Source organism: Phoxinus phoxinus (assembly GCF_949152265.1).
Source record: "Phoxinus phoxinus genome assembly, chromosome: 4".
Taxonomy (NCBI): Eukaryota; Metazoa; Chordata; class Actinopteri; order Cypriniformes; family Leuciscidae; genus Phoxinus; species Phoxinus phoxinus.
Genome location: NC_136879.1, coordinates 24,132,294 through 24,157,561, shown reverse-complemented (window position 1 = coordinate 24,157,561; position 25,268 = coordinate 24,132,294). Strand labels below are relative to the sequence as shown.

General features: G+C 38.5%; 3 protein-coding genes across 3 annotated transcripts; 2 read left to right on the top strand and 1 right to left on the bottom strand.

Annotated features, from left to right (window-relative positions):
• Positions 1-417: 417 nt before the first annotated feature.
• Positions 418-1,398, top strand: or71at1 (odorant receptor, family 71, subfamily AT, member 1; the record flags this gene model as incomplete). The annotated part of the gene is made up of 1 exon (XM_079610815.1): positions 418-1,398. The coding sequence occupies one exon, from the start codon at positions 418-420 to the stop codon at positions 1,396-1,398; it is 981 nt and encodes a 326-aa protein (XP_079466941.1).
• An 8,055-nt stretch (positions 1,399-9,453) lies between these two features.
• Positions 9,454-10,392, bottom strand: LOC306997512 (olfactory receptor 52J3-like; the record flags this gene model as incomplete). Its single annotated transcript, XM_079610814.1, has 1 exon — positions 9,454-10,392. The coding sequence occupies one exon, from the start codon at positions 10,390-10,392 to the stop codon at positions 9,454-9,456; it is 939 nt and encodes a 312-aa protein (XP_079466940.1).
• Positions 10,393-19,962: 9,570 nt separating this feature from the next.
• Positions 19,963-20,907, top strand: LOC306997511 (olfactory receptor 52E4-like; the record flags this gene model as incomplete). The annotated part of the gene is made up of 1 exon (XM_079610813.1): positions 19,963-20,907. The coding sequence occupies one exon, from the start codon at positions 19,963-19,965 to the stop codon at positions 20,905-20,907; it is 945 nt and encodes a 314-aa protein (XP_079466939.1).
• Between the last annotated feature and the right edge of the window lie 4,361 nt (positions 20,908-25,268).

The window sequence follows — 25,268 nt, the reverse complement described above, 5'->3', positions numbered from 1 at the left end:
AAGGGTTTAAAGACCATTGAAATAATAGAACAATTACTATTTTCAAACAAGATTTTTCCCTATTATAAAATACTTTAGAATTCCAGCTGAAACAGGGTTGAAATGCAGTGCACACGAAATGGCACCACCTGGCTTCAAAATACCATCAATTGAACTATGACTTCAAGTCCCACGACTCGCATGTTTTTTTTTTGTGTGTGACCATAAATCTGCATAAAAAGGCAACACTGCACCATACTTTACAGTCTGCGTGGCAGATGTATTCAGGTCATACAAACAAAGGATTGTTGTGATATACATTGCAAAGGTAAGTATGCATATAGATTAACAAATCTTTCATTTTTACATGACCCTTTTTTGCTAAATTCTTAATGGTGAACATGTACATCACCATTCTTTCTCCCATTAAGGTTTTTAATGGCTGGAAACCTTTCATATCCTACTTTCACATTCAACCTTAAAATTGCTAAATTTGATGTCCATCCCAAAGCAACATATCCTGTGTTCTTTGCTGGAGCACTGATCTATGTGTTCTCTGTGCTCTGTAATGGAAGCATTCTTGGACTGATAATCACCCAAAGAAACCTTCACAAGCCGATGTTCTACATCCTGTTCAGCCTCCCTCTAACCGATTTAATTGGAATCACTTCTGCTCTGCCCAGGGTGCTTGTGGACATTATAACAGAAACAAATGATGTGTATTACCCTACGTGTGTTCTTCAGGGTTTTTTGGTACATATGTATGGAGGTGCAATACTTTTTTTACTGGCAGCCATGTCGATAGACCGGTACATAGCAATATGCAACCCACTCAGATACAATTCTATTATGACTCCTGGCAGAATATGTGGACTCATTACACTGGCATGGACCCTTGACCTTGTCTTGATACTTGTATTATTTTGCCTTCAGTCTAGAATGGAGAAATGTAAGTCTTTCATTGCTAATGTGTACTGTGACAACCCATCTTTACTTTTACTTTCATGTGGAGGGGATTTCAATGTGAACAACATTTATGGCTTATTTATAACAGCATTTATGCAGATAACCAGTGTCTCTGTCCAGCTGTACTCTTATACGAATATTCTCATCACGTGTATAAAACAAACACACACTGATTCAAAAGTAAAGGCTGTAAATACATGCATGGCCCAACTCACTACATTTTTTCTCTTTGAAATAGTGACAACCGTTGCTATATTATCATATCGGATCCCCAATTTCTCTTCCAGTGCACAGAGGATTTGTGGTTTAATGATTTACACAGTCCTTCCAGTTGTCAATCCAGTCATTTATGGTATGAAAACTAAAGAAATTAGAATTGCTTTCTTTTTGGTTTTAAAAAAGAACAAAAAAGTTGGTCAAGTTAAAAATGCATCTGTTGTTAAAAACAGTTAAAAAAAATAATCATTATAACTGGATGTATTTTTTTTTTTCAAACATTTTAAGCAGGTTTTATGGTCAGGAATAAAATAATTTAATTTGCCAAACAACTGTATCATCAGATAATTTAATAATAATAATAATATGATTTTATTACATCATCTTTTGTTATAAACAATTTCTTTGTAATTGTTGTGAAGGCATTAAAATCTAAATACACTAAATACAATCATATCTAAATATGTTATTATCTTTGCATACTTGTTATACTAGGCCTTTTTTTCTGTGAGTATAAATGAGCAATAAATAAATATTTGTGGAACATATGACATATTGTTGGATTTGAGGATTTGTATATTATTACTTTATTAATAAAGTGCTTCCGATTCTATTTCATCTTATAGAACAGTCATTAGACCTGCAGTTAATATTACATTACAATAGTAAGTTATGTGAGAGACTGAAAGTAAAGTTTTTTTGTCATGAAATAAAGATAATTATATGAAATAAATTAACTCTACCTACTAGAAATATAATTTATCCATTAAGACTATTGATGTTGTTATAAAGTGTCTGATTTGTTTCCCTTAAACTGAGAGAACTAATAAAAAATTATAAAAACCAATGGCAAGATTTGGACTTATTGTATAATGCTGACAGACACACAATGATAAGCAGTGAAAATGAATCAAGACATTTTTAAGCCATTGTAAAACAAGTTTTTAAATTATCATAACCTATACAGCTTGAACATATCTGAAACTTGAGGTTTTGGTGACTGTGTGTGTCTTAATGTGTGTGTGTGTGTGTGTGTGTGTGTGTGTGTGTGTGTGTGTGTGTGTGTGTGTGTGTGTGTGTGTGTACTTATGGTCATCTGTGGCAATGAAAAAAATAAATAAAATAAAAATGCCACTACATAAAATTTACATTTACAAAAATGAATAGTACATATAGGTTGCAAATTATGTACATGAGCACAGTTATATAAGTATAGTCTAGAAAAGCTTTTAATCTTACATCCCCTATGGTATCATCACATGACCAGCATGAATACTCACTTTATATTTTCGGAGCAAATATCCCTGTAGAAAAAGTAATTTCTACAAGGGCGTCTGTCAAAATGTTGTTTGAGTGTTTATAGGTAACAACATGATAAACAAATTAAGCTGTCAGCTTGTATAACGGAAAAAGTTACACATGATTTGGCAATATGTTCACACAAGGAGCCGTTTACACCAGACACTGCTTATTTTGTTTTTTTAAAAAGGTGTAAATTTTCTGTCTGATCTCTTTAGTTTTAAAGGGGTCATGAACTGGCTTTTAAACATTTTTTTTTATTGTTGTCTGAGGACAACTTATGAAATTCGCTTGATATTTACATCCAAAAACATCAAAATGAGTAAGTAATAGGCTATTTTCTACCCTGGTTTTGAGCCTAGCTCCTGAAACGCTCTGTTTTCTGTCAGACGTCTACAGAAGTTCTTATTGAGAATTAACAGAGGTTAAGATGTTGATGATTTATTGAAAATAATAGTTTGGTTTGATGCCACCATTATGGTGATACGCGTTTGCTTTGGTTGGGCTCTTGACTTTTTAACATTTGCTTTTCTCTGCTCAGTTGTATCTGAGTTGTATCTTAACCCACCCTCATTATGAGAGGTTTTGATGAAGTGGCTTAAAAAAAGGCTGATTCAATTTTTGTGTGGATGGAGCTTAACTGCCATCAGTTTAAAGAATATTTTTTGCCTTTTAACCATGATAGGAAAGTATGAAAAAAGCAAAACAAAAAATAAACGATGACCCGGGACCTGTCGTCAAAATCCCCAAAGTGTTAAATGTCAGTGTTTAGACCACTAGGCTATAGGGGACAAGTGTAAAACAAAAGTTTGTTGATTATTTGAACCTCACTGCTAAGAAACATGAGAGGGGGGTAACAGAATCCGACGGCAAAGAACCAGCTCTCGGAATCCGTTCCCCCACCCTCACCATCAGTTTAAAGAATATTTTTTGCCTTTTAATCATGATAGGACAGTATGAAAAAAAAAAAAAAAAAAAACAATGACCCGGGACTTGATCTCTGGTCGTCAAAATCCCAAAAGTGTTTAATGTCAGTGCTTATACCACTAGGCTATAGGGGACAAGTGTAAAAAAAAAGTTTGTTGAGTATTTGAAACTCGCTGCTAAGAAACATGAGAGGGGGGGAACAGAATCCGACGGCAAAAAAACAGCTGTCGGAATCCGTTCCCCCACCCTCATTATGAGAGGGTTTGATGAATTTTTCAATTTTTCTGATTCAATTTTTGTGTGGATAGAACTTAACTGCCATCAGTTTAAAGAATATTTTTTGCATTTTAACCATGAGAAGGACAGTATGAAAAAAAAAAAAAAAAAAACGATGACCCGGGACCTGTCGTCAAAATCCCAAAAGTGTTAAATGTCAGTGCTTAGACCACAAGGCTATAGGGGACAAGTGTAAAACAAAAGTTTGTTGAGTATTTGAACCTCACTGCTAAGAAACATGAGAGGGGGGGAACAGAATCGGACGGCAAAGAACCAGCTGTCGGAATCCGTTCCCCCACCCTCACCATCAGTTTAAATAATATTTTTTGCCTTTTAATCATGATAGGACAGTATGAAAAAAAAAAAAAAAAAAAATGATGACCCGGGACTTGAACTCTGGTCGTCAAAATCCCAAAAGTGTTAAATGTCAGTGCTTAGACCACTAGGCTATAGGGGACAAGTGCAAAACAAAAGTTTGTTGAGTATTTGAACCACAATAATAAGAAAAATGAGAGGGGGGGAACAGAATCCGACGGCAAAAAAACAGCTGTCAGAATCCGTTCCCCCACCCTCATTTTGAGAGGTTTTGATGAAGTGGCTTAAAAAAAGGCTGATTCAATTTTTTTGTGGATGGAGCTTAACTGCCATCAGTTTAAAGAATATCTTTTGCCTTTTAACCATGATAGGAAAGTATGAAAAAAAAAACAAAAAACAAAACAAAACAAAAAAACGATGACCCGGGACCTGTCGTCAAAATCCCAAAAGTATGAAAAAAAAAAAAAAAAAAACGATGACCCGGGACTTGAACTCTGGTCGTCAAAATCCCAAAAGTGTTAAATGGCAGTGCGAGACCACTAGGCTATAGGGGACAACTGGAAAACAAAAGTTTGTTGAGTATTTGAACCACAATGCTAAGAAAAATGAGAGGGGGGGAACAGAATCCGACGGCAAAAAAACAGCTGTCGGAATCCGTTCCCCCACCCTCTTTTTGAGAGATTTTGATGAAGTGGCTTAAAAAAAGGCTGATTAAATTTTTTTGTGGAGGGAGCTTAACTGCCATCAGTTTAAATAATATCTTTTGCCTTTTAACCATGATAGGAAAGTATGAAAAAAACCCACAAAAACTAACCGATGACCCGGACCCTGTCGTCAAAATCCCAAAAGTATGAAAAAAAACCCCAAAAAAACGATGACCCGGGACTTGAACTCTGGTCGTCAAAATCCCAAAAGTGTTAAGTGTCAGTGCTTAGACCACTAGGCTATAGGGTACAACTGAAAAGCAAAAGTTTGTTGAGTATTTGAACCTCACTGCTAAGAAAAATGAGAGGGGGGGAACAGAATCCGACGGCAAAAAAACAGCTGTCGGAATCTGTTCCCCCACCCTCATTTTGAGAGGTTTTGATGAAGTGGCTTAAAAAAAGGCTGAGTCAATTTTTTTGTGGATGGAGCTTAACTGCCATCAGTTTAAATAATATTTTTTGCCTTTTAATCATGATAGGACAGTATGAAAAAAAAAAAAAAAAAAAAAAAACGATGACCCGGGACCTGTCGTAAAAATTCCAAAAGTATGAAAACACCCCCCAAAAAAACGATGACCCGGGAAGGATGGCCTGAGCAAGAGTATATCGTGAAGATATAAAGGGATAGCAAAATCTATTGGCAAGAGAAGGCAAAAGAAACCTATATTGCGAGGAATGCACTAAGAAGGGCCTTTCCATTCTGCCTTATGTCTGATAACCGTGTTTACATTTAGGCTATTTCAATAGATTTTTTCAGTTAGTTAAACCAAATAATTGGGTAATCAAATGAAAACAAAACAAATGAACGAACAATACCCCAAAGTGCTTAGGACTATACATACTGAATAATGTAACCTAAAGTTAAATGGAATTTAATTCTTACATACATGTATTAGATATCCATTAAACATCCACTGGTATTGTAAGAGAGAACATTTTTCCATACCATGTAGCTGATTTCAAGTTGCATTAAGTCAGCCATCTTTCTTATAAATGTAATGCCTTTTGGACATACCATAATATCACAAGATTCAAATGTTCATTGTGTTTAGAAGAAGCCAGCTGCACGCAGTCTGAAAATGTTCTTTGGCAGTTTGCTAAAAACATTCTAAGAGCCATGGTTATTGTTTCAGCTGTTAACTTTTGTACCTGAGAAAGAACGTAGGACAACTTAAAAGGGTATGACATATCATGACACAAGTCTGACATCACACACAATGTACCAATGCATTATTGGTGACAAAATTAATTATTAGACAATGCAAAATTATTATGGTGGCCAGAGCGCTGTATTTAAAAAATCTGATTTTAACTTGTAAAAGGAATCCTAAGACTTTGTTTGACACTATTAACTGTCTTGTGTCTCCTGTTACATCATCTGTACCTGTTTTTTCTAATGATGATTGTAATAATTTTTTGTCTCATTTTGTGGGTAAGGTTATGGCTGTTAGGGCTAGCATTTTACCATCAGCTATACCCTCTGTAATTATCACAGAGCGGCCCTCAATTTTAAGCTCTTTTCAGTCAATATCCTTTAATGATCTTATAAAGATAGTTTGTACGATGAAACCTTCTCAAAGTCAGGTGGATATTTTGCCTGCTTCTGTGGTCATGGAAACTATTACATCCATTGGTCCATGTTTGGTCTCAATTGTTAACCTTTCGCTAAAGTTGGGCCAGGTCCCTAGGTGTTTTAAACACGCTGTTGTTCAACCGCTCTTAAAAAAGTGTAATCTTGATGTTACATCGTTGAACAACTATAGGCCTATCTCTAAGTTGCCCTTCATTTAAAAAATCCTGGAAAAGGTTGTGGCAATGCAGTTGAATGATATTTTGGAGACTCATAATATTTATGACAAATTTTAATCAGGCTTTCAAAAAATCATTCTACTGAAACCGCCTTACTCAGGGTATCAAATGACATTTTGATGGCCACAGATGCGGGGGAATGTTCCGTGTTGGTTATGTTAGATCTCAGCGCAGCGTTTGACACGGTGGATCACTGCACCCTGATTAATAGATTACGCTGTTTAGTAGGTATTTCGGGTTCGGCTTTGGATTGGTTTTCATCTTATCTGTCCGATAGGACGTTTTCGGTATCTGTTGGATCCTTTATGTCGGATTCTGTATTTTTGTCCTGTGGTGTGCCACAAGGTTCTGTGCTGGGCCCTTTGTTGTTTAACTTGTATATGCTTCCTCTTGGACAGATTATTAATAGTTTTAAAACAATATCTTATCATTTATATGCAGATGACATTCAGTTATTAATTTCGTTTAGACCTGATAGTCTAGATAAACTGTCCGTTCTACAGGATTGTTTAGTCTCCATTAACAAATGGATGGCAAACAATCTTTTGCAACTTAATAAGGATAAAACTGAAATGTTGATCTTTGCTCCTGACAATATTATACCTAAGATTAAGCAGGTTTTGGGGATTGCAGCCACTTCAGATTGTAGTGAGATAAGAAATCTAGGTGTCGTTCTGGATAGAGCCATATGTTTTAACACTCATATAAAGTCTGTAGTTCGCTCATGTTTTTTCCATCTTAGGAACATTGCTCAGATTAGATCGGTGGTCTCAAGAAAAGAGATGGAGATGCTTGTTCATGCCTTCATTTCGTCACGCTTGGACTATTGCAATGTTCTTTATACTTGTTTGAATAAGTCTTCTATGAAGCGACTACAAGTTGTACAAAATGCAGCTGCAAGGCTTTTGACTGGTGCCAGTAAGTGGTCTCATATAAGTCCAGTTCTTAAGGACCTTCATTGGCTCCCAGTGGAATTCAGAGTGCAGTTTAAAATTTTAGTTATCACTTATAGAGCCTTGCACGGTCAGGCACCTCTCTATATTCAGGATCTTTTGCATGGGTCGGCTCTTATGGTCTTCTAGTCTGGACCTTTTACTTGTCCCTAGAACAAGTCTTAAGACTAAAGGTGACCGTGCTTTTTGTACGGTGGCACCGAGGCTCTGGAATTCTCTTCCATTAGCACTGAGAACTATGGGTTCTGTCATTTCTTTTAAAAAACACCTGAAAACGAATCTTTTTGGACTTGCTTTTACTTAACAGCAGTGGTTATTTGTCGTTTCATGTTTGTGAAGATTGTTTCTGTGTTTTTGTGTTATGGTAGATTGAGAGTATGCATGTTTGATCCTTTTTATTAACAAGATTGTAAAGCACTTTGTGACTTCTTGTCTGTGAAAGGTGCTATATAAATACATTTTACTTACTTACTTACTTACTTATCCCTCGTGAACTCTGATGTTTGCATACGTGCATACCAGTATACCATTATGACATCCTTCATGAATAAACATGACGTCTGATGTTTGTATACGTATATACCAACCAGAGACATACGTACCATCGCGTCACATATGCAAATATAGTCTCAAATACAGCAATTTTATTGGCTCCTGTGCTTGTTGCCGCGTTAACGCGGACAAATAGTGCGTGTTGATGCGGTCAAAATGAACGTGTTTCGTTTAAAGAATTTTGGCCCCGTTCGCCTTCCATAAGAGATCGCGGAGCAGCGCGTTGATTTAGAACGCCAACTTTTGTTGAATTTCAGAGAAATCTACAGACGCAAATAGACAAAGTGTAGTAAAATAAAGACCTAAATGTGTATTTTGGACTTTTTTTCACCACAAGTCTGAAAGAAGACATGTTATTGAAGACAAATAGCCCAAAATCTCAAAATTGAAAAGTGAAAAAAATGTTTTTGCCTGCCGTGTCCCGCCTTAAAAAAAGCATCATAGAGAAAGGAATTTGATGACTATACTTTTGTTGTCAAACTGACTACTGACTATTGTTTAGTGACTGAAAACAATAACACATCTGTAAAAAGGAAGTAAGTCTAAAATATAATAATAATAATAATAATATGTCAAAAATGTTTTACACATAATTTTTTACACAAGCCTTATAAACATAAAATGTTTAATGTTTAGTATGTTGTAAACAAAACAATCTACATGTTTTTGTTTAAATTATTATAAACAGACATTTTTAATTCATGATAAATTATTTAAATCTTATTAGAACGTTGAAGTTTTGTCTCTTTCCAAAATATGCCAGCCTTTTATTCTAACATTTGCAGCATATAATCACTCTTACAACCTGGAAAAAAAGAAACAAAAATTTTTTCAACAGCAAGTTAGATTCTCCATGACATATAAAACAAATTGCATAGCATAATATAATATAATATACAAGACAGACATTGTAGCATGTCAGCAGATAAATGATTGAAGTAGTTACATTTTAATAGTTAATGCCCATGAAAAAAGGATATTTCAGTCATGACAACTCTCGGGATAGTAAAACATTTTATTAATGTAAATGGAATGTATGGTTTTGTCTTGGCGGACTAGATTTGCTACGCTGCTGAATTGCTTCTGCTAATTGCTCAGAACATAAAATGAATGGAAACATGCTATATGTTTTTAGAGTGTGCATAGCACAGATATGACGCTTTTCCATTACCAGTACCAGCTCGATTCGAATGATAAAGTCGAAATGGTAATGTAAAGTCGAAATTATAAAGGGTAATAAATACATAAAATCGATTGGCTGAAACAATCAGAATGCGAAAACATAGAGTTTCAAGACTGAACTATTTATTTTTGTGAGATTTGAAATAATGTTACATGTTTGACAATGCCTATAAATGAATAAACACATAGGCTATAGGTGATTGAAAACAACTCTGAAAAAGGAAGACAGTATTAAATTAAAGACAGTATTTAAAAATAATAATATGAATAATAGTTCAGACACTGATTATCTTCCTCTTAAAACAGGTGAGAATTTTCTGTCTGATCTCTTTAGTTTTAAAACCATAAATGAGTGGATTCACAAGGGGAGGAAACACAAGAACTGATATAGAAAACACTCTGCGTAGGTGAGCTGGAATACTCTCAGATCGATGTGCAAGAAGAGGAAAAAGAGTGTTAAACTCTAAGAAAAGGAAGACGACCAAATGAGTACCACATGTCTGAAGTGCCTTAATCTTTGCACCAGACTGCTTATTAGTAACACAAGTGATTAGTATATGAATGTATGTAAATGCCACAACAGAAAGTGAAAGGCTGTGGTATAAAACCATGGTAAACAATCCATAGATATTGTTAACTATTGTATCTTCACACATGAGTTTCATTATAGATGGATTATAACAGACAAGATCTGCCATGTATGTCTGGCAAATCTGATGAGGCAGAAGAAGAGAGAAGAGTACAATTATGACACTAAAATGAAAAAGCCACATCCCAGTTATGATTTTCACCAAGTTATTGGTTGTCAAAATGGCTCCATATCTCAACGGGCAACAGATAGCGATATACCTGTCATAGGCCATAGCAGTAAGAATAACATATGATGCCCCCCCATATAAGTGTACAATAAAGCCTTGAAGCAAACATGCAGGGTAGGATATTGATCTGTCCTGAGACCATATACTATACAGAAGCTGAGGAAAAAGGCTTGTAGCACCCATAGCATCATTGATAGGCATGTTAAGCAACAGTATGTACATTGGTTTATGAAGATTCCTGTTCAAGCAAATGGTGACAACAATTGTTAGATTGCAGAGTAAGATAAACAAGTATGTTGTCATTCCAAGCATGAATGCAGGATAAATGCTCGTCTGAGGGAGTTCCAAAGAGTGCAAAGTCAAGACAAGTGGAAATATAGATCCATTTAGATACATAGTGAATGTTGCCTATTGACGCCCTGTTTAAAAATATTAAACCAGTGTTAAAAAGGTTGAATATATGATAGTTTAAATTTTTTATATAAAAAAAACAATAATTAAAATTATAGATTTAATCCCAATCTCAACACACATTTGAAGCTATGTTGCTGTCTGGATTTAAGCTGTCATTTTTTCATTTTTGCTTTGTTGCACCTATATACCGTGGAAAAAGGCAGCTGTAGATTTCTAGCAACAGCGCATTAAATTACCAAACCAAATAAACAAATGTAGTCAAAATAAAGGAGGCATTTTATCATGCTTCAGAGCTGTTGAAAAGCTCTTTGTTTCTGTTATTGCCATCTGATTTATACTTGTGCTCTGTTCACTGTAGGTTTACTATGGGAATAGGTGATGTTATTTAGCATGCACATTACTTTCAAACTAAGTGACATAACCCATACAGATTACAATTTCACAGTCATGACGCAAAGTGATCCAAGTTGCAGTTTGTCCTGAATCACTTTGAGCATATTGCCCTCTGCTGCCCATTAAGATATAGTGCAGATAGCCTAGTGTTGTAATATTTTCAAATGCATCATTTTAAAACATAAAATAATTGTAATATTTATAAATATATACTTTTATTTATTCATATCTTGATTATGGCGTTGCTAGGTGCATTATTTGCACATACTTAATTTTACAGTAGTTTAATAAATAAGGAACATTTTTTTTAAGGAAGATTACATTTTTAATCCAATGTAAATTCATGTTCCAGTTACTCTCATGTTCTGTCAAATAAATTACCAATGCTTATACTATAAAAAACAAACAAAAAAACAAACAAATCTATTTTGTATTTTTACATGAATGTGATAAATGGGTAACACTTTACAATAAGGTTCATTTATTAAACTTTAGTTAATGTATTAACTAACATGAACTAACAATGAGCAATACATTTGTTACAGTATTTATTAATCTTTGTTAATGTTAGTTAATATAAATAGAGCTGTTCATTGTTTGTTCATGTTAGTTCACAGTGCATTAACTCATGTTAACAAGATTTTAATAAAGTATTAGTAAATGTTTAAATTAACATTAACAAAGATTAATAAATGCTTTATAAGCGCAGTTCATTATTCGATAATGTTAACTAATGTAATTAACTAATGTTAACTAATGAACCTTATTGTAAAGTGTTACCGATAAATGTTCTTGTTTATTAAAACCAGGCCTGTAAATGTAATAAAGTTAGTGTTTTAAGCATTTTTACACTCATTCCAAAATAATAACTATAAGAACACACAAATTTCCGATTTCATGTATATCGGTTACGACTGTAACCTTGGCTCCCTGAAGAGGGAATGAGACACTGCGTCGATTGGCGCTGTGGGAACGCTCTGCGTGATTGTGTCGTGAAGCACGTGTGAAATTGGTCCAATGGTGTGACGAGTCGTCAGAGGCAGGTGACGTCATGAACCAGGAAACTATAAAGCATGCCAGTGTAACAGTGTAACGGTAGCTTCTAATAGGCTGAAGCAAGTTGCTGACTGGCACGCAGGAGATATGGCAGGGCAACGCAGTGTCTCGTTCCCTCTTCAGGGAACCAAGGTGTTCCTAACCGAGGCGTTCCCTTTCAAGAGTACTCGCGCTGCGTAGATTAACGCTGTGGGAACATCTATACCCACGCCGCCTTAATGGCAATTGTCTGTCTAGTGTGAAATAATGAAGAAAGCACTAAGACAAGAGCACCTGAGCCCCTGGTGTCCAGGTAGTAAAAACCTCACGAATGTATGCGGTAAAGAGCAGCCTGCCGCATCACAAACATCTTGTAGTTAAATTCCTGACAATAGAGACATAGAGGCAGCCATGCTTCTAGTAGAGTGGGCTCGGACTACAAAAGGGGAAGAGAGTCCGGCGACTCATGAGCAAGAGAGATAGCCTCAAATATCCACTCGCTCATTTTCTGCGTAGATGCTGGGGACCCCTTGCTAAGAGGCCCAAAACAGACAAACAGATGATTGGATTACACCACAGGGCAGCTCTGTGGACATAGGCATCTAATGCCTGTACCGGAGATAGCAGGTTATTTCTTTCCTGGTCTGAATCCTGAAATGGAGGAGGACAGAAGGCCTGCAATTAGAGATGCACCGATTACAATTTTCTAGGCCGATTCCGATTTCTGATTTTTCATTGAGTTTGACCTGCCGATACAGATTATAGCCAATTCCGATTTAATTTTTTCTAACCACTTTACAGCACACACAAATATTTATTTTCAATATATATATATTTTTATAAAACACCATATACTTTTACCCAAACTGAAAAATAAAAACCAGTTTAAATGGGTAATGAGACTGGTACCATTCAGGTGTAAGCCTGCGGACTTCCTCGAGACTGAGGGTGGTGTCTACGGACGCATCCAACTCAGGATGGGGAGCGCTGCTCGAGGGCAGACCGCTCTTTGGCCAATGGTCAGAACGGGAAAAGACCCTTCATATAAACTGCCTCGAGATGTTAGCAGTGAGCAAAGCCCTCACGCGCTTTCGTCCCCTGTTAGCGGGGTGCCACGTCCTGGTACGTTCACACAACGTGTCGGTGGTATCCTACATAAATCGCCAGGGCGGCCTCAGGTCCCTGACCCTGTACAGGCTAACCAGACGCCTCCTGATATGGGCATGCAGCAACCTGCTCTCGCTGAAAGCAGGGCACGTGCCAGGGCTCCTGAATGTAGGACCAGACAGACTGTCCAGGAACCACGTTCCGACAGGAGAATGGTCCTTGCACCCACAGACAGTACGGCTGCTTTGGTAGAAATTTGGCAGCGCGGAAGTAGACCTGTTCGTGTCTCAGGAAAACGCTCACTGTCCAGCATTTTTCTCGAAAAGCAGGGACGCGCTGACCCACTCGTGGCCTCGCCGTCCTCTCTACGCTTTCCCCCCTGTCTCCCTCCTAACCCAGGTGGTGGAACGGATCAGGGAGGAAGGATGTTCAGTGCTGCTTGTACATCAACTCTGGACGAGCCAGCCTTGGTTCCCAGTTGTGATGCAGTTAGCAAGCACCGCCCCGTGGCCAGTGCCTCTGAGGAGGGATCTCCTTTCTCAAGCCAACGGCTCGATCTGGCATCCTCACCCAGAGCTGTGGTCCCTTCATGTGTGGGCCATCAACGGGTACCCGCTGACCTCCCACAGGGAGTGTTAAACACGTTCACGTAGGCCAAAGCTCTGTCTACGCCAATGTTGTTTTCGTCAACGATGACGATAACGCAATTATTTCGTTGACGCACCTTTTTTTTATGACGATAACGTTACGATGACTAGCTAAAAATGGCTCTAAGGTGACTAAAACATGACGAGACATTTTCGAGTTATCGTTGACGAGACGAGATGGAACGAAAATGATTATAAGTCTGACGTTCACAATGCATGTCATTTCTGCCTATTTTGCGTGAAATCGGTCTGTTTTGAGCTAAAAAAAAGTATCAGCAATGCCGCATTCTAATCGTTGTTGTACGATGTACGATCAATAATGAAAAAAATCCCATAATGTACGATAATTTCAGAATTGCCCGCAAATCTGAATCTCTCGGAATCTAGATAGAGCGAGCAAGAGCGCGCATGTGTAGCGCGCGCACAGCAGAGAAAGGGAGCGAGAGACCTTGCGTGTGTGTGCTAGTGTGCGTGTGTGCCTCACGAAGCACATGTAAGGACCCAACCAATCGAATTATTCAGAAAGTCTAGTTTATTATGCAAAGGTTTTAAGGTTAACTGTTGTTTTATGAATTGCAACTTGCTGCAACCTGTCAAACCTAAGCCCATTTCCAATACTTTTTAACCTAAATTAATTTATTAAAGACTACTTTTTTTCGTTCTTTTTTTTTTAACTAAATTGACTAAAACCTTTTTGTGTTTTCGTCGACTAAAACCTTTTTGCGTTTTCGTCGACTAAAACTTGACTAAAACTATCAAGTTTATAAGTGACTAAAATGTGACTAAAACTAAAAAGCATTTTCGTCAAAAAGACTAAGACTATGACTAAAACTAAAAGGGCTGCCAAAAACAACACTGGACGCGACGTCTCTACGCCTCTAAATGGTCGGTGTTTTCCGGCTGGTGTACAGCTCGTGGTGTGTCACCCCTGGATTGCGGAGTGACAGAGGTTCTCTCCTTCCTACAGGAGCTGCTGGATAAGGGGAGGTCCCCTTCCACGCTCAAAGTATATGTGGCAGCCATAGCAGTGTTCTCTGAGACAGTGCTTGGCCAGTCTATAGGCCCTGTGCACAGCTGCACTACTTCCTGAACTTAAGCTGGCTCCTTTGTTTCCTGTTTGCCAGGATTGGCCAAACTGATTAATCCTGGTGTGTCTGACCAACAACAATAATCATACACACCTGGATTAATCAGTTTGGCCAATCCTGGCAGACAGGAAACAAAGGAGCCAGCTTAAGTTCAGTAAGTAGTGCAGCTGTGCACAGGGCCTATAGGAAGGAACGATTTAGTCATTCGGTTCCTTAGAGGAGCTAAGAGACTGAATCCTCCGGACCTTTCTGTCACGGGGTGACAAATAATCCCCGGAACTAATTCCACAAGAGAAGTGTTCCCGCCGGGGCGCTTTCAGTGTAACACTGTCCCCGGGCCGGTGTGTGTATCTGTTGTCATGACAACTAAACAGCAGATTGACAACAGGTGCGGGGACTTCACTTTGAGTGCCTGATTGAGGGGGTGCCAGTGTTTGGAGAGGATAAAACACAAGAGAAAGAGAAGGCTGAGTGTTCTCTCTCCGTGTGGGCTTGTTGTTTCTTTGTCTTCCCCCGTCGATCTGGTGTGGTTCTCTCCCGTTGGGAAATGTTTGTAGAGTGTTGCAGCTGAAGGATTATCGTGAAAGAAGAGGAGTGTCGCTTGTGGGATCCGAGTGGAATTCGTCGCCTGGACTGGAAAAGAGTGAGATGAGTGATTGACAAATTGAATCTCATAAACGCATGTTTTCTACACTAAATTGGATACTGGTTTGGAGTGCTCGGATCACGTTGTATACATCGCACTGAGGGAAATATACTGATTCCTTGTCGATCTCTAGCCTCTCCCTTGACCATTGCAAACAGCGAAGTGAAGCCCGCTTGTAGTGGTGAGGAAATTATTCACCACATCTGTCCCAACTCTGACTATCATCGGCTCTTCAGACCGAGACCTCTGGGTGAGTGTTGGCCTTATTTTGCACTTTGAAGAGTGGATTTGCAGTGCTGGAATTGACGTTTCCCATCACGTTGCATGTTTGGAGTTGGACTGTCGTGTGTGTGTGGAAGATTTATCTTTTATCGCCGTGCACTCCCCATGTGTCATGCTGGTCTACCGTTCATCATAAGAGCCTAGTGAGATCGATTGTAGTCACCTGTTGGATGTCAGAAGGAAAAGCCCCCGTGTGCACACTACACATAAGAACTGTTTATCTCTGCTTGAAGTTTTACGCTGTCTGTTCCAGTGAGAGCCCCGCTCAGCTTGTGACTCTGTCCCCGGCAGCACACGTGAGAACTGTTCACCTCTGCTTGAAGTTTATGCTGTCTGTTCCAGTGGAAGCCCCGCTCAGCTTGTGACTCTGTCCCCGGCAGCACACGTGAGAACTGTTTTCCTCTGCTTGAAGTTTTATGCTGTCTGTCCCAGTGAAAGCCCTGCTCAGCTTGTGACGCTGTCTCCTGCCACCCATGTGAGAGCTGTGCACCTCTATTTGAAGTTTTATGCTGTCTGTCCCAGTGGAAGCCCTGCTCAGCTTGTGACTCTGTCTCCTGCCACCCATGTGAGAGCTGTTCACCTCTATTTGCAGTGTTGATTCTGTCTGTTCCAGTGAAAGCCCTGCTCAGCTTGTGACCCTGTCTCCTGCCACCCATGTGAGAGCTGTTCACCTCTATTTGAAGTGGTGATTCCGTCTGTTCCAGTGAAGGCCCGCTCAGCTCGTGACTCTGTCCCTGCAACACACGTGAGAACGGTTTACCTCTGCTTGAAGTGTTATGCTGTCTGCCCCAGCGAAAGCCCCGCTCAGCTGGTGACTTGAGTCTGTTGTAGTTCTGCAATCCACCTGTTCGTTACTCACCACTGTGAGTCTGGCACCAGCACCAGAAGGAAGTGAGCTCCGACCGTCTACTCACCTGGGATACCCACTTGTTCGTCACTCACCACTGTGAGCCTGGCACCAGCGCCAGAAGGAAGTGAGCTCCGACCGTCTACTCACCTGGGATACCCACTTGTTCGTCACTCACCACTGTGAGCCTGGCACCAGCGCCAGAAGGAAGTGAGCCCCGACCGTCTACTCACCTGGGATACCCACCTGTTCGTTACTCACCACTGTGAGTCTGGCACCAGCGCCAGAAGGAAGTGAGCTCCGACCGTCTACTCACCTGGGATACCCACTTGTTCGTCACTCACCACTGTGAGCCTGGCACCAGCGCCAGAAGGAAGTGAGCTCCGACCGTCTACTCACCTGGGATACCCACCTGTTCGTCACTCACCACTGTGAGTCTGGCACCAGTACCAGAAGGAAGTGAGCCCCGACCGTCTACTCACCTGGGATACCCACCTGTTCGTCACTCACCACTGTGAGTCTGGCACCAGTACCAGAAGGAAGTGAGCCCCGACCGTCTACTCACCTGGGATACCCACCTGTTCGTTACTCACCACTGTGAGTCTGGCACCAGCGCCAGAAGGAAGTGAGCCCCGACCGTCTACTCACCTGGGATACCCACCTTGTTCGTCACTCACCACTGTGAGTCTGGCACCAGCGCCAGAAGGAAGTGAGCCCTGTCCTACCTACTCACCTGCGATACCTACCTGTCCATAAACTTACCACGGCGTTGCCTTGGATCCTTGGGAAGAGGAAGGAAGAGGATTTTAGATAGGATTTTCAAATTGCTTTTAGACATTAAATAAAGTTGTCATTCTTTTATTTCTGCCTCCTCCTTTGACGCGCTCCTCAGGGTGATCCTGGTCCAGGGGTGGGTGCAGTCTGGCTTGGCCCACCTCGACCTGTGACATTTCTACGGTACTGGAAGCCATGAAAGGTCATCCCTTTGAGCCTTTGCAGGAGATTGATCTTAAACACCTGTCGCTCAAGACGGTGTTTCTTCTGGCTCTCGCTTCAGTGAAGCGCATAGGGGACTTACACGCGCTCTCAGTGAGTGCAACGTGCATGGAGTTTGGGCCTAATGACTCTAGGGTTATACTCAAACCTAAGCACGGTTATGTTCCTAAATCCCTAAATACACTGTTTAGGGCACAGGTCATTTCCTTGTCTGCCCTACCGGTCACTGGAGGAAATGACGACGAAAGCTTCCTCTGCCCAGTCAGGGCATTAAGAGATTATGTGTCTCGCTCGTCTGCCTTCAGACAGATGGAGCAGCTCTTTGTTTCATTCAGCGGAGCGTTCTAAGGGACTAGCCGCTTCGAAACAGAGCCTATCCAGGTGGATTGTGGACGCAATAGCGCTAGCTTACACAACCAAGGGCATGCTTCATCGTGGGCCTGGTCAAGTGGGATTGCCTTGCAAGATATCTGTATGGCGGCAGGCTGGGCCTCCCCGTCTACATTTATAAGGTTTTACAACCTAGAGATTCCCGCACTACAAGCCAGGTTACTGTCGGTCTAGTACGGCCAAATCGTTGGACTGACACTATCAGTCTTGTGTTATATGGCTATTGTGAATAGCAGGGCTGCTCTAAGCTGCTATATAAGGAAGATTAATACATTAATACAAAATTAAGGATAATTTTTTGGCTTCAGTATTCTCGTGGAAAAGGATTTTCCCAAAGCGTAGTTCTACGCAGTACTCGTTCCTCTCTCTAGAGAGAACCGAGGTTACGTCAGTAACCGAGTACGTTTTCTCAGGAGGTTTCCCATCCAGGAAATGGGCACAGTATACTGAGGTGTTGACCACTTCCTCCAAGAGGGAACTACCCTCAGAGGTCTGGCATTATTGGTGTCAGGACCTCTTTCCCATAGCCTTTTTGGCGAAAAGGACGGTCATCAGATCCGTCTTACCCCTTGAAGGCTGCTGTTGAGAGCATCTACCCGATACCCCTTCTTTCTGGTGGGGGAGGTTGGGTGTAACTTTGTAAGTACATGTCAACTTATTCTAACCCTAACCCTACCAGTCTACTAATACTCTACTAACACCCTAATTAGAGTTAGTTGACATGTAGGTGCAATGTTATTTATATTCAACAGAATGTGTTAAAGGGACCATCAAAATCTAGTGAAACCGATATTCCTCTCGGAGTTATGACTAATAAAATTCCAAAGGCGCACAGGCACTACCTAAGAACAAATATGTAGCTTTCACGTGGCGTTTTCGCTCATAACTTCATGAAACATGCCCAGATCGTAGAAAATGGCACATCATTACTTACAGTAGAACCAATTAAAAAAAAAAGCCAATTAGGGGGTGTCAAAGGCTAAACAAAAAGGCTACATTGGTTCCAAATGCTGCAACTTTTGATCACCACAACATTTGATCCAGATGCAGCTCACCTGTAGGGGAACTTCACCAAAAAATAAATGTCCTCCTACCTTTTTAGTTTACCTATTGCAGTTATTGCATGTCAAATAGGAAATAGGCTATATGTAAAATTATAATTACAAAACGATTTGTTCAAATCTAAAGATTTGTTTTCTAAAAATGTAAAAAGTTTTCTCTCAAACAATACCTACCTTTTGACTCTCCTTGCAATGTTTTTGGAGGTATGAGTCTTTACTTTTGTGTATGTCAGAAAAAAAAATTAAGGGTAAGGGTTAAAAATAAGGGTTAATTAACCTTTTTTTTCATAATAAAAAATAAGTTCTTAATATTCTATGTTGGTAATAAAACTGCACAAATGTGCATTGTTAATGCTAATACTGTCAGCTGATAAAACTTGTGCTCGAGGGACCATATCCATATACAACCTTGATAATGACAGTGGGGTTTTCCCCTTTAGGTTTATAATTAACCTTTCTTTTCTCATTATTTTAAGCTTATTTGTCCTGTAGCCGTTCCTGGATGCTTCCCAGTGTATTTAAGCTGATACAGTACATAGCCTAAGTTTGACAAGGGGTTTGGAAGATAAGTGTGCTTGAGAAGATGTGGACCTCTTTTTCATAATTCAATTCATAATATTCTGTGTTGGTGATAGAACTGCACAAATGCTCATTGTTAATACTGATACTGTTAGCTGATAAAACTTGTGCTCCAGGGACCATATCCATATTACATCTTGACAATTACATCGTCCTAGTGGGGTTTTCCCCTCAGGTTTATAATCTACCCAGATAGATAACTTAAAGACAGTATAAAAGACCCAAGATGAAAGCGCATACACACTAGGACAGGTGACTAGTGCTTGGTCAATCAGTCAGACAATTAGCTAACATGTTATCAACAGCTCATAATTGTCACTCTCTTTTATGTAGAAGAGCAAAGCATTTCTAAATGTACAGAATCTGTTGTAAGTATTTTAAATATTACACATTAATCCATATTTTATACTATACTCCATATAGGTCGTGCTGTAATATATTTGCTGCCTTTACTCTTTTCTACTTTATTTAGAATGATACCATGTCTTCAGCCGGCAATGTCTACAATGTATCATCTGATCTGTCTCTTCAGGGCTTCGATCTGTCTCCTGAGAAGGCCATTGTTGCGTTTGTCCTTGCCGCTCTGAATTATATAATCATATTGTTTTGCAACTCTTTCCTCCTGTTCACTATCATTACCAATAAGGCTCTTCATGAACCAATGCACATTCTCCTGTTAAATTTGCCTATTAATGATCTCATAGGCTCCACTTGCCTGTTCCCTCACATCATGCGGGAGCTCCTCTTTGACACCAGGACCATGCCGTTCTCCATTTGTATCACTCAGGCTTTCTTTATACATGTGTATGCCGTATCTGTGGTCTTCATCTTGACAGCCATGGCATATGACAGATATGTTGCTATCTGCCAGCCAATGAGATACACTACCATTATGAGCAACGTTCACATCATGAAGATCATATCATTGGTTTGGCTCTCTAATCTGACACTGATGGCTGTGCTTTTCATTCTCCTCCTGCGTTTGCCTCGTTGTAGGTCTTACCTTACCCATCCTTACTGTGACAATCCCTCCCTGCTTCAGCTGGTCTGTGCAGACACAACCATTAATAATGTTTATGGTCTGTTGTTGACAGCTGTCTGTCAGGTGGTAACAGTGGGTCTGATTTTGTACACATACCTAAGGATCCTCATAGCCTGCTTCCGCAACAAAAGCTCTGACACGAGAAGTAAAGCTCTGCAGACGTGTGGTACACATCTAGTTGTCTTTATCTTGTTTGAGTGTTTGGGTCTTTTCACGATAATCTCATATAGGATAAAAGATATTTCTCCTCACTTAAGAAAATTCATTGCGGTTGCTGCTATGATATTGCCACCGACGATGAATCCTGTTATATATGGCCTGAGAACTAAAGAAATCAGGGTCAAAGGGATCAAATTTTTCAAGCAAAAAGTTTTTGCTTTGTGACACTAGATATATACTGGAATACATTTTTTTTTTAGAAAGGTGTCATACTAAATATGATTTGTACAAAACTTACTTAACTTTTCAGTTGTATATGCATCAATGTGACATATTAATCTGTCTTTCTGTCAAATCTTTCTCTCTCCAGGCATAATGGTTTTTGTACTGTAGAAAATGTATAATCTATCCCCCTACACTTACCCTACCCATCGCAGAATTTTTTTGGCATTTTTACATATTTAATAAAACATTGTTTAGCATGTTTGTAAAGCCATTTTAATTACAAGGACTCAGGAATTGTTCTCATAAACCACGTTTACATTGTAATACCAGTGTAATACCCATGTAATGATCCAATTTTGTGTCCTTATGAATCATATAAACAAGCACGCACGTTATTTTTTGTTATGGTACCAGTGGAATTGTTACAGGCTACATACAGTTTATACACATTACACATGTATATATATATATACAGTATATATATATATATATATATATATATATATATATATTTATATTTATATATATATATTAGGGCTGTCAAAAGATTAATCGCGATTAATCGCATCCAAAATAAAAGTTTGTGTTTACATAATATATGTGTGTGTACTGTGTAGAATTATTTATATATATAAAAACACACACAATCATGTATATATTTAAGAAAAATTGGTTATATTTATATATAAAATATTTGTATATAATATATTGTATAAATGTATATACAGTATTTAAATGCAATTATTCCTTAAATATATACATGAATGTGTGTGTATTTATACATAATAATTCTACACAGTATACACACATATATTATGTAAACACAAACTTTTATTTTGGATGTGATTAATCACGATGAATCTTTTGACAGCCCTAATATATATATATATATATATATATATATATATATATATATATATATATATATATATATATATATATATATATATATATATATATATATATATATATATATATATACAGTATATATATGAAGACTTTAGATGCAAAAGCCTCTAAGTGCCATCTAAAATGTTCTTCTAAAATGAGCATTTTTACCAAGCTCGTATATTTAGGTTCAGTAATTTCACTTTAATGACAATTAATAGGTAATTTGCTTTGCCATTAAAGTGAAATAACTGAAGATAAACATACAAACTTGATAAAAAAAGATAATTCTAGAGGAAAATTTCAGATGGCACTTAGAGGCTTTTGCATGTTATATTGTTGTCTAAGTTTTAAAATTACCATTTATTAAGCTGAGTAATGAGCTAAGTTCCTTGGCATCTCAGAACACAAGCTTGGTTACGTGTATGCCAACTATTTTTATTACTAAATATTGTGTTTTTCATCCCTAGATTTAAACATACTTTTTATACTTTTTTTCTGTAATCTTTTTATAAGCTCTTACAATTTGTTTTTCATTTCTTCCTTGCTGAAAAAGTCCAGCTTAAACCAGCATGAATTCATATAGGTTAAGGCTGGTTAGAGCCGGTGTAGTGTTGATATACTGCTGGTCCAGCCAGTGGTCTGGCATATTAATGTTATTCTAAAGCAAAACTAAGCTGGTGAGCTGCAACCAGCACTCCCGCTTCCCATGATGGGGACCAGGCTCAGCAAACCAGCATAAAAAAACATACCTTATGCTGGTGATATTTTCTGTGGAAAACATATATATAATTATAGCCTTACATCCTAAGTGCAGAAATAGCTCACAGTAAGATGCATGTGTTCAGTGTAGCACAGACCAGAAAAAAAAAGGATTCCTTTCTTTTCTAGAGTATAGTGACTAGATTCTGCTTAATACATGATGTGAAGGATTATAGTGGTCCAGTTTGAGGCAATCTGCACAACAATTTATATTATTATTGTGACATTATAGTCTTTAATGTTTTTTATTATTATACTTTGACAATTTCAGGAAAAAATGTTTGTTTTGCTCTCTGCTCTCAAGAATGAAAAAGCTATAAGAAAAAAGGGTAACACTTTAAAATACGGAAGATCCTTCGTTAATGAATAACTACACAGGAACAAATGAGTAATATAATGTTAACAATCTAGTAACTACAGTTAACTAACAAGTAACTCTGATTAACGAATTAGTAATTAATAGCACACAGATTTAAGTGGTAGTTCACTATTAACTAATCAATAACTACTATTTTTTTAATACTTCCCAGAGAACTACTGAATTTTTTACAGATTTAAGTGGTAGTTCACTAATAACTAATCAACAACTACTATTTTTCAATAGAAAAATACAAATGGTATATATTATATAGATATATTAGATATATTACTCAAGTGTTAATGCATACTTCTATAGGAATTACTAATTATTTGGATCTGTATTCTAAAGTGAAGATCATGTTAACTAACTAGTAATGACTCAAGTGTTACATACTTCTATAGGAATACCAAACACAAGTCATTTCAAGCGTATGAGATATTGTTTGTGAACTTTTAAATACTATACTTTTAGAACATTTCTTTAGAAGTATGCATTAACACTTGAGCCATTACTAGTTAGTTAACATGATCTTCACTTTAGAATACGGATCCAAATAATTAATAATTCCTATAGAAGTATGCATTAACACTTGAGTCATTACTAGTTATCATGATTCCATGCTGTAGTTACTAATGAAGAGCCAACCCGAAAGGGTAGAATCATCTAATCATTCACAGGATATATATACACTGTAACGGACAGAACGTTACTTGTTCTATTGTATTGTTCTATTGCTAATTGTTGATGCCCTAGTGTGATGTATTTGGGTCACGTGTAGTAAGAACAGGAGCAGCCTGAGGGCGCTGTTGCCTGGAGGTAACCGGATATATGAACACACCTACCATAGAGTAAGACAGTTCGTTTGGTAGAGGGAAATCAAATGGTTGAACTCATGCTACCTTCTTGCTCCTCTAAAGTCCTTTGTTGAGAACTCTATGAGTTTCTGCTCAACTGTGAGTATGGATTGAGTTATATACTTGACGTTGTGTTTGTTTCATAAAGGTCATTGATGTTAGATATTTGCTTTCTTTCTAGAAAGGACTTTTGATTGCCACATGTGCTTTTGTGAGCACGGATTAAAACTAGAGACAGTGAATCCAAGTGTTGTCCACACCGACAAAGAGTCTACAGCACATGGCCTTGCACATGGCTACGTGGCGCTGAGGACAACGTTTCACTGAGCACTGTTGTCTGTTGTCTTTTCTCGTGTTGTGGATTATAGGACAACACCCATTGCATCGCACTCAAATAGCTTTGTGGGCTTGAAACTCAATTCACCTTCATCATCACTTGAACTTACCAAAAGACAGGACATTCGAACGATAAGTTTACTTCATCTCACTGGTTCCTTATTGAAGAGACTAAGACTTTTGAGAGTGCTTTACAGTTTTATTGGTTGGCTGTGTGGTACATGTATTGAGCACTGGGGAAAATAAAATAAGTGTAAAACATACATTTGTTTGCTGAAGAGTTTATTGATCAGTACATGTCAAAAGTCTGTTGAACCCCCTCAGAGTAACATCTTTAAAAGAAAGGAGGTGTTACAGATTGGCACCCGAACAGGGACTCGTGAATTGAACTTTATGGAGTCCCTTTTATTAAAAATATAAATTTTGACGGTACTGATTAATCTTCACAAACAAATAATACAAACCATCAGCTGCAATGGCAGAGAGGGCAACCGATGCTGATTTCTCAGATGAAGCCTTTGTTAAGCACAGAGACCCTGTAGTTAATCTCATTGATACCTTCAGTGAGTTATATTTAGACTCTGAGGAAGAGAGAGAATGTAGAGGTATAGCCACTGATCAGATAGCTAAACCCGATGACGTGCCATTACCGCATCCACCACTTGAGTTGCATGAAGATAGACTGCAATTCGACAATGAAGAAGTTACCCAGCGCATGTGTAGCATTGAGGAGCATCTTGCTGATCTCGAGCATCGTGTTAGTGGACTTGTGACCACCGAAACTATGAATGCAAACTTTCAAGCATGTGAAGACAAAATGAACTATTGTGTGCAAAGAGAGTTGGATCGTCTTAAGCAGCTGTTCCTTTCTAAAATCGATGATATGAGCCAAAGTATTGTGGATTGCTTAAAGCGACGAGACCGACAATTAGAGCAACAATTTAAAACCTTCAAACCTTTCATGTCTACTCCCTTGCACACTAGTACTACTACTACTCCTAAGATGTCTCAATTCCCATCCAAGATTGACCCAGCTACACATAACAGCTCAAAGCAAGTAACTTATCTTTCTTCATCGTCTAATCCCCCAGTTAAACTTGAACTGCCTACCTTCAGTAATCTTGATTCTGAGGACCCAATTGATTTTATTGATCGATTCG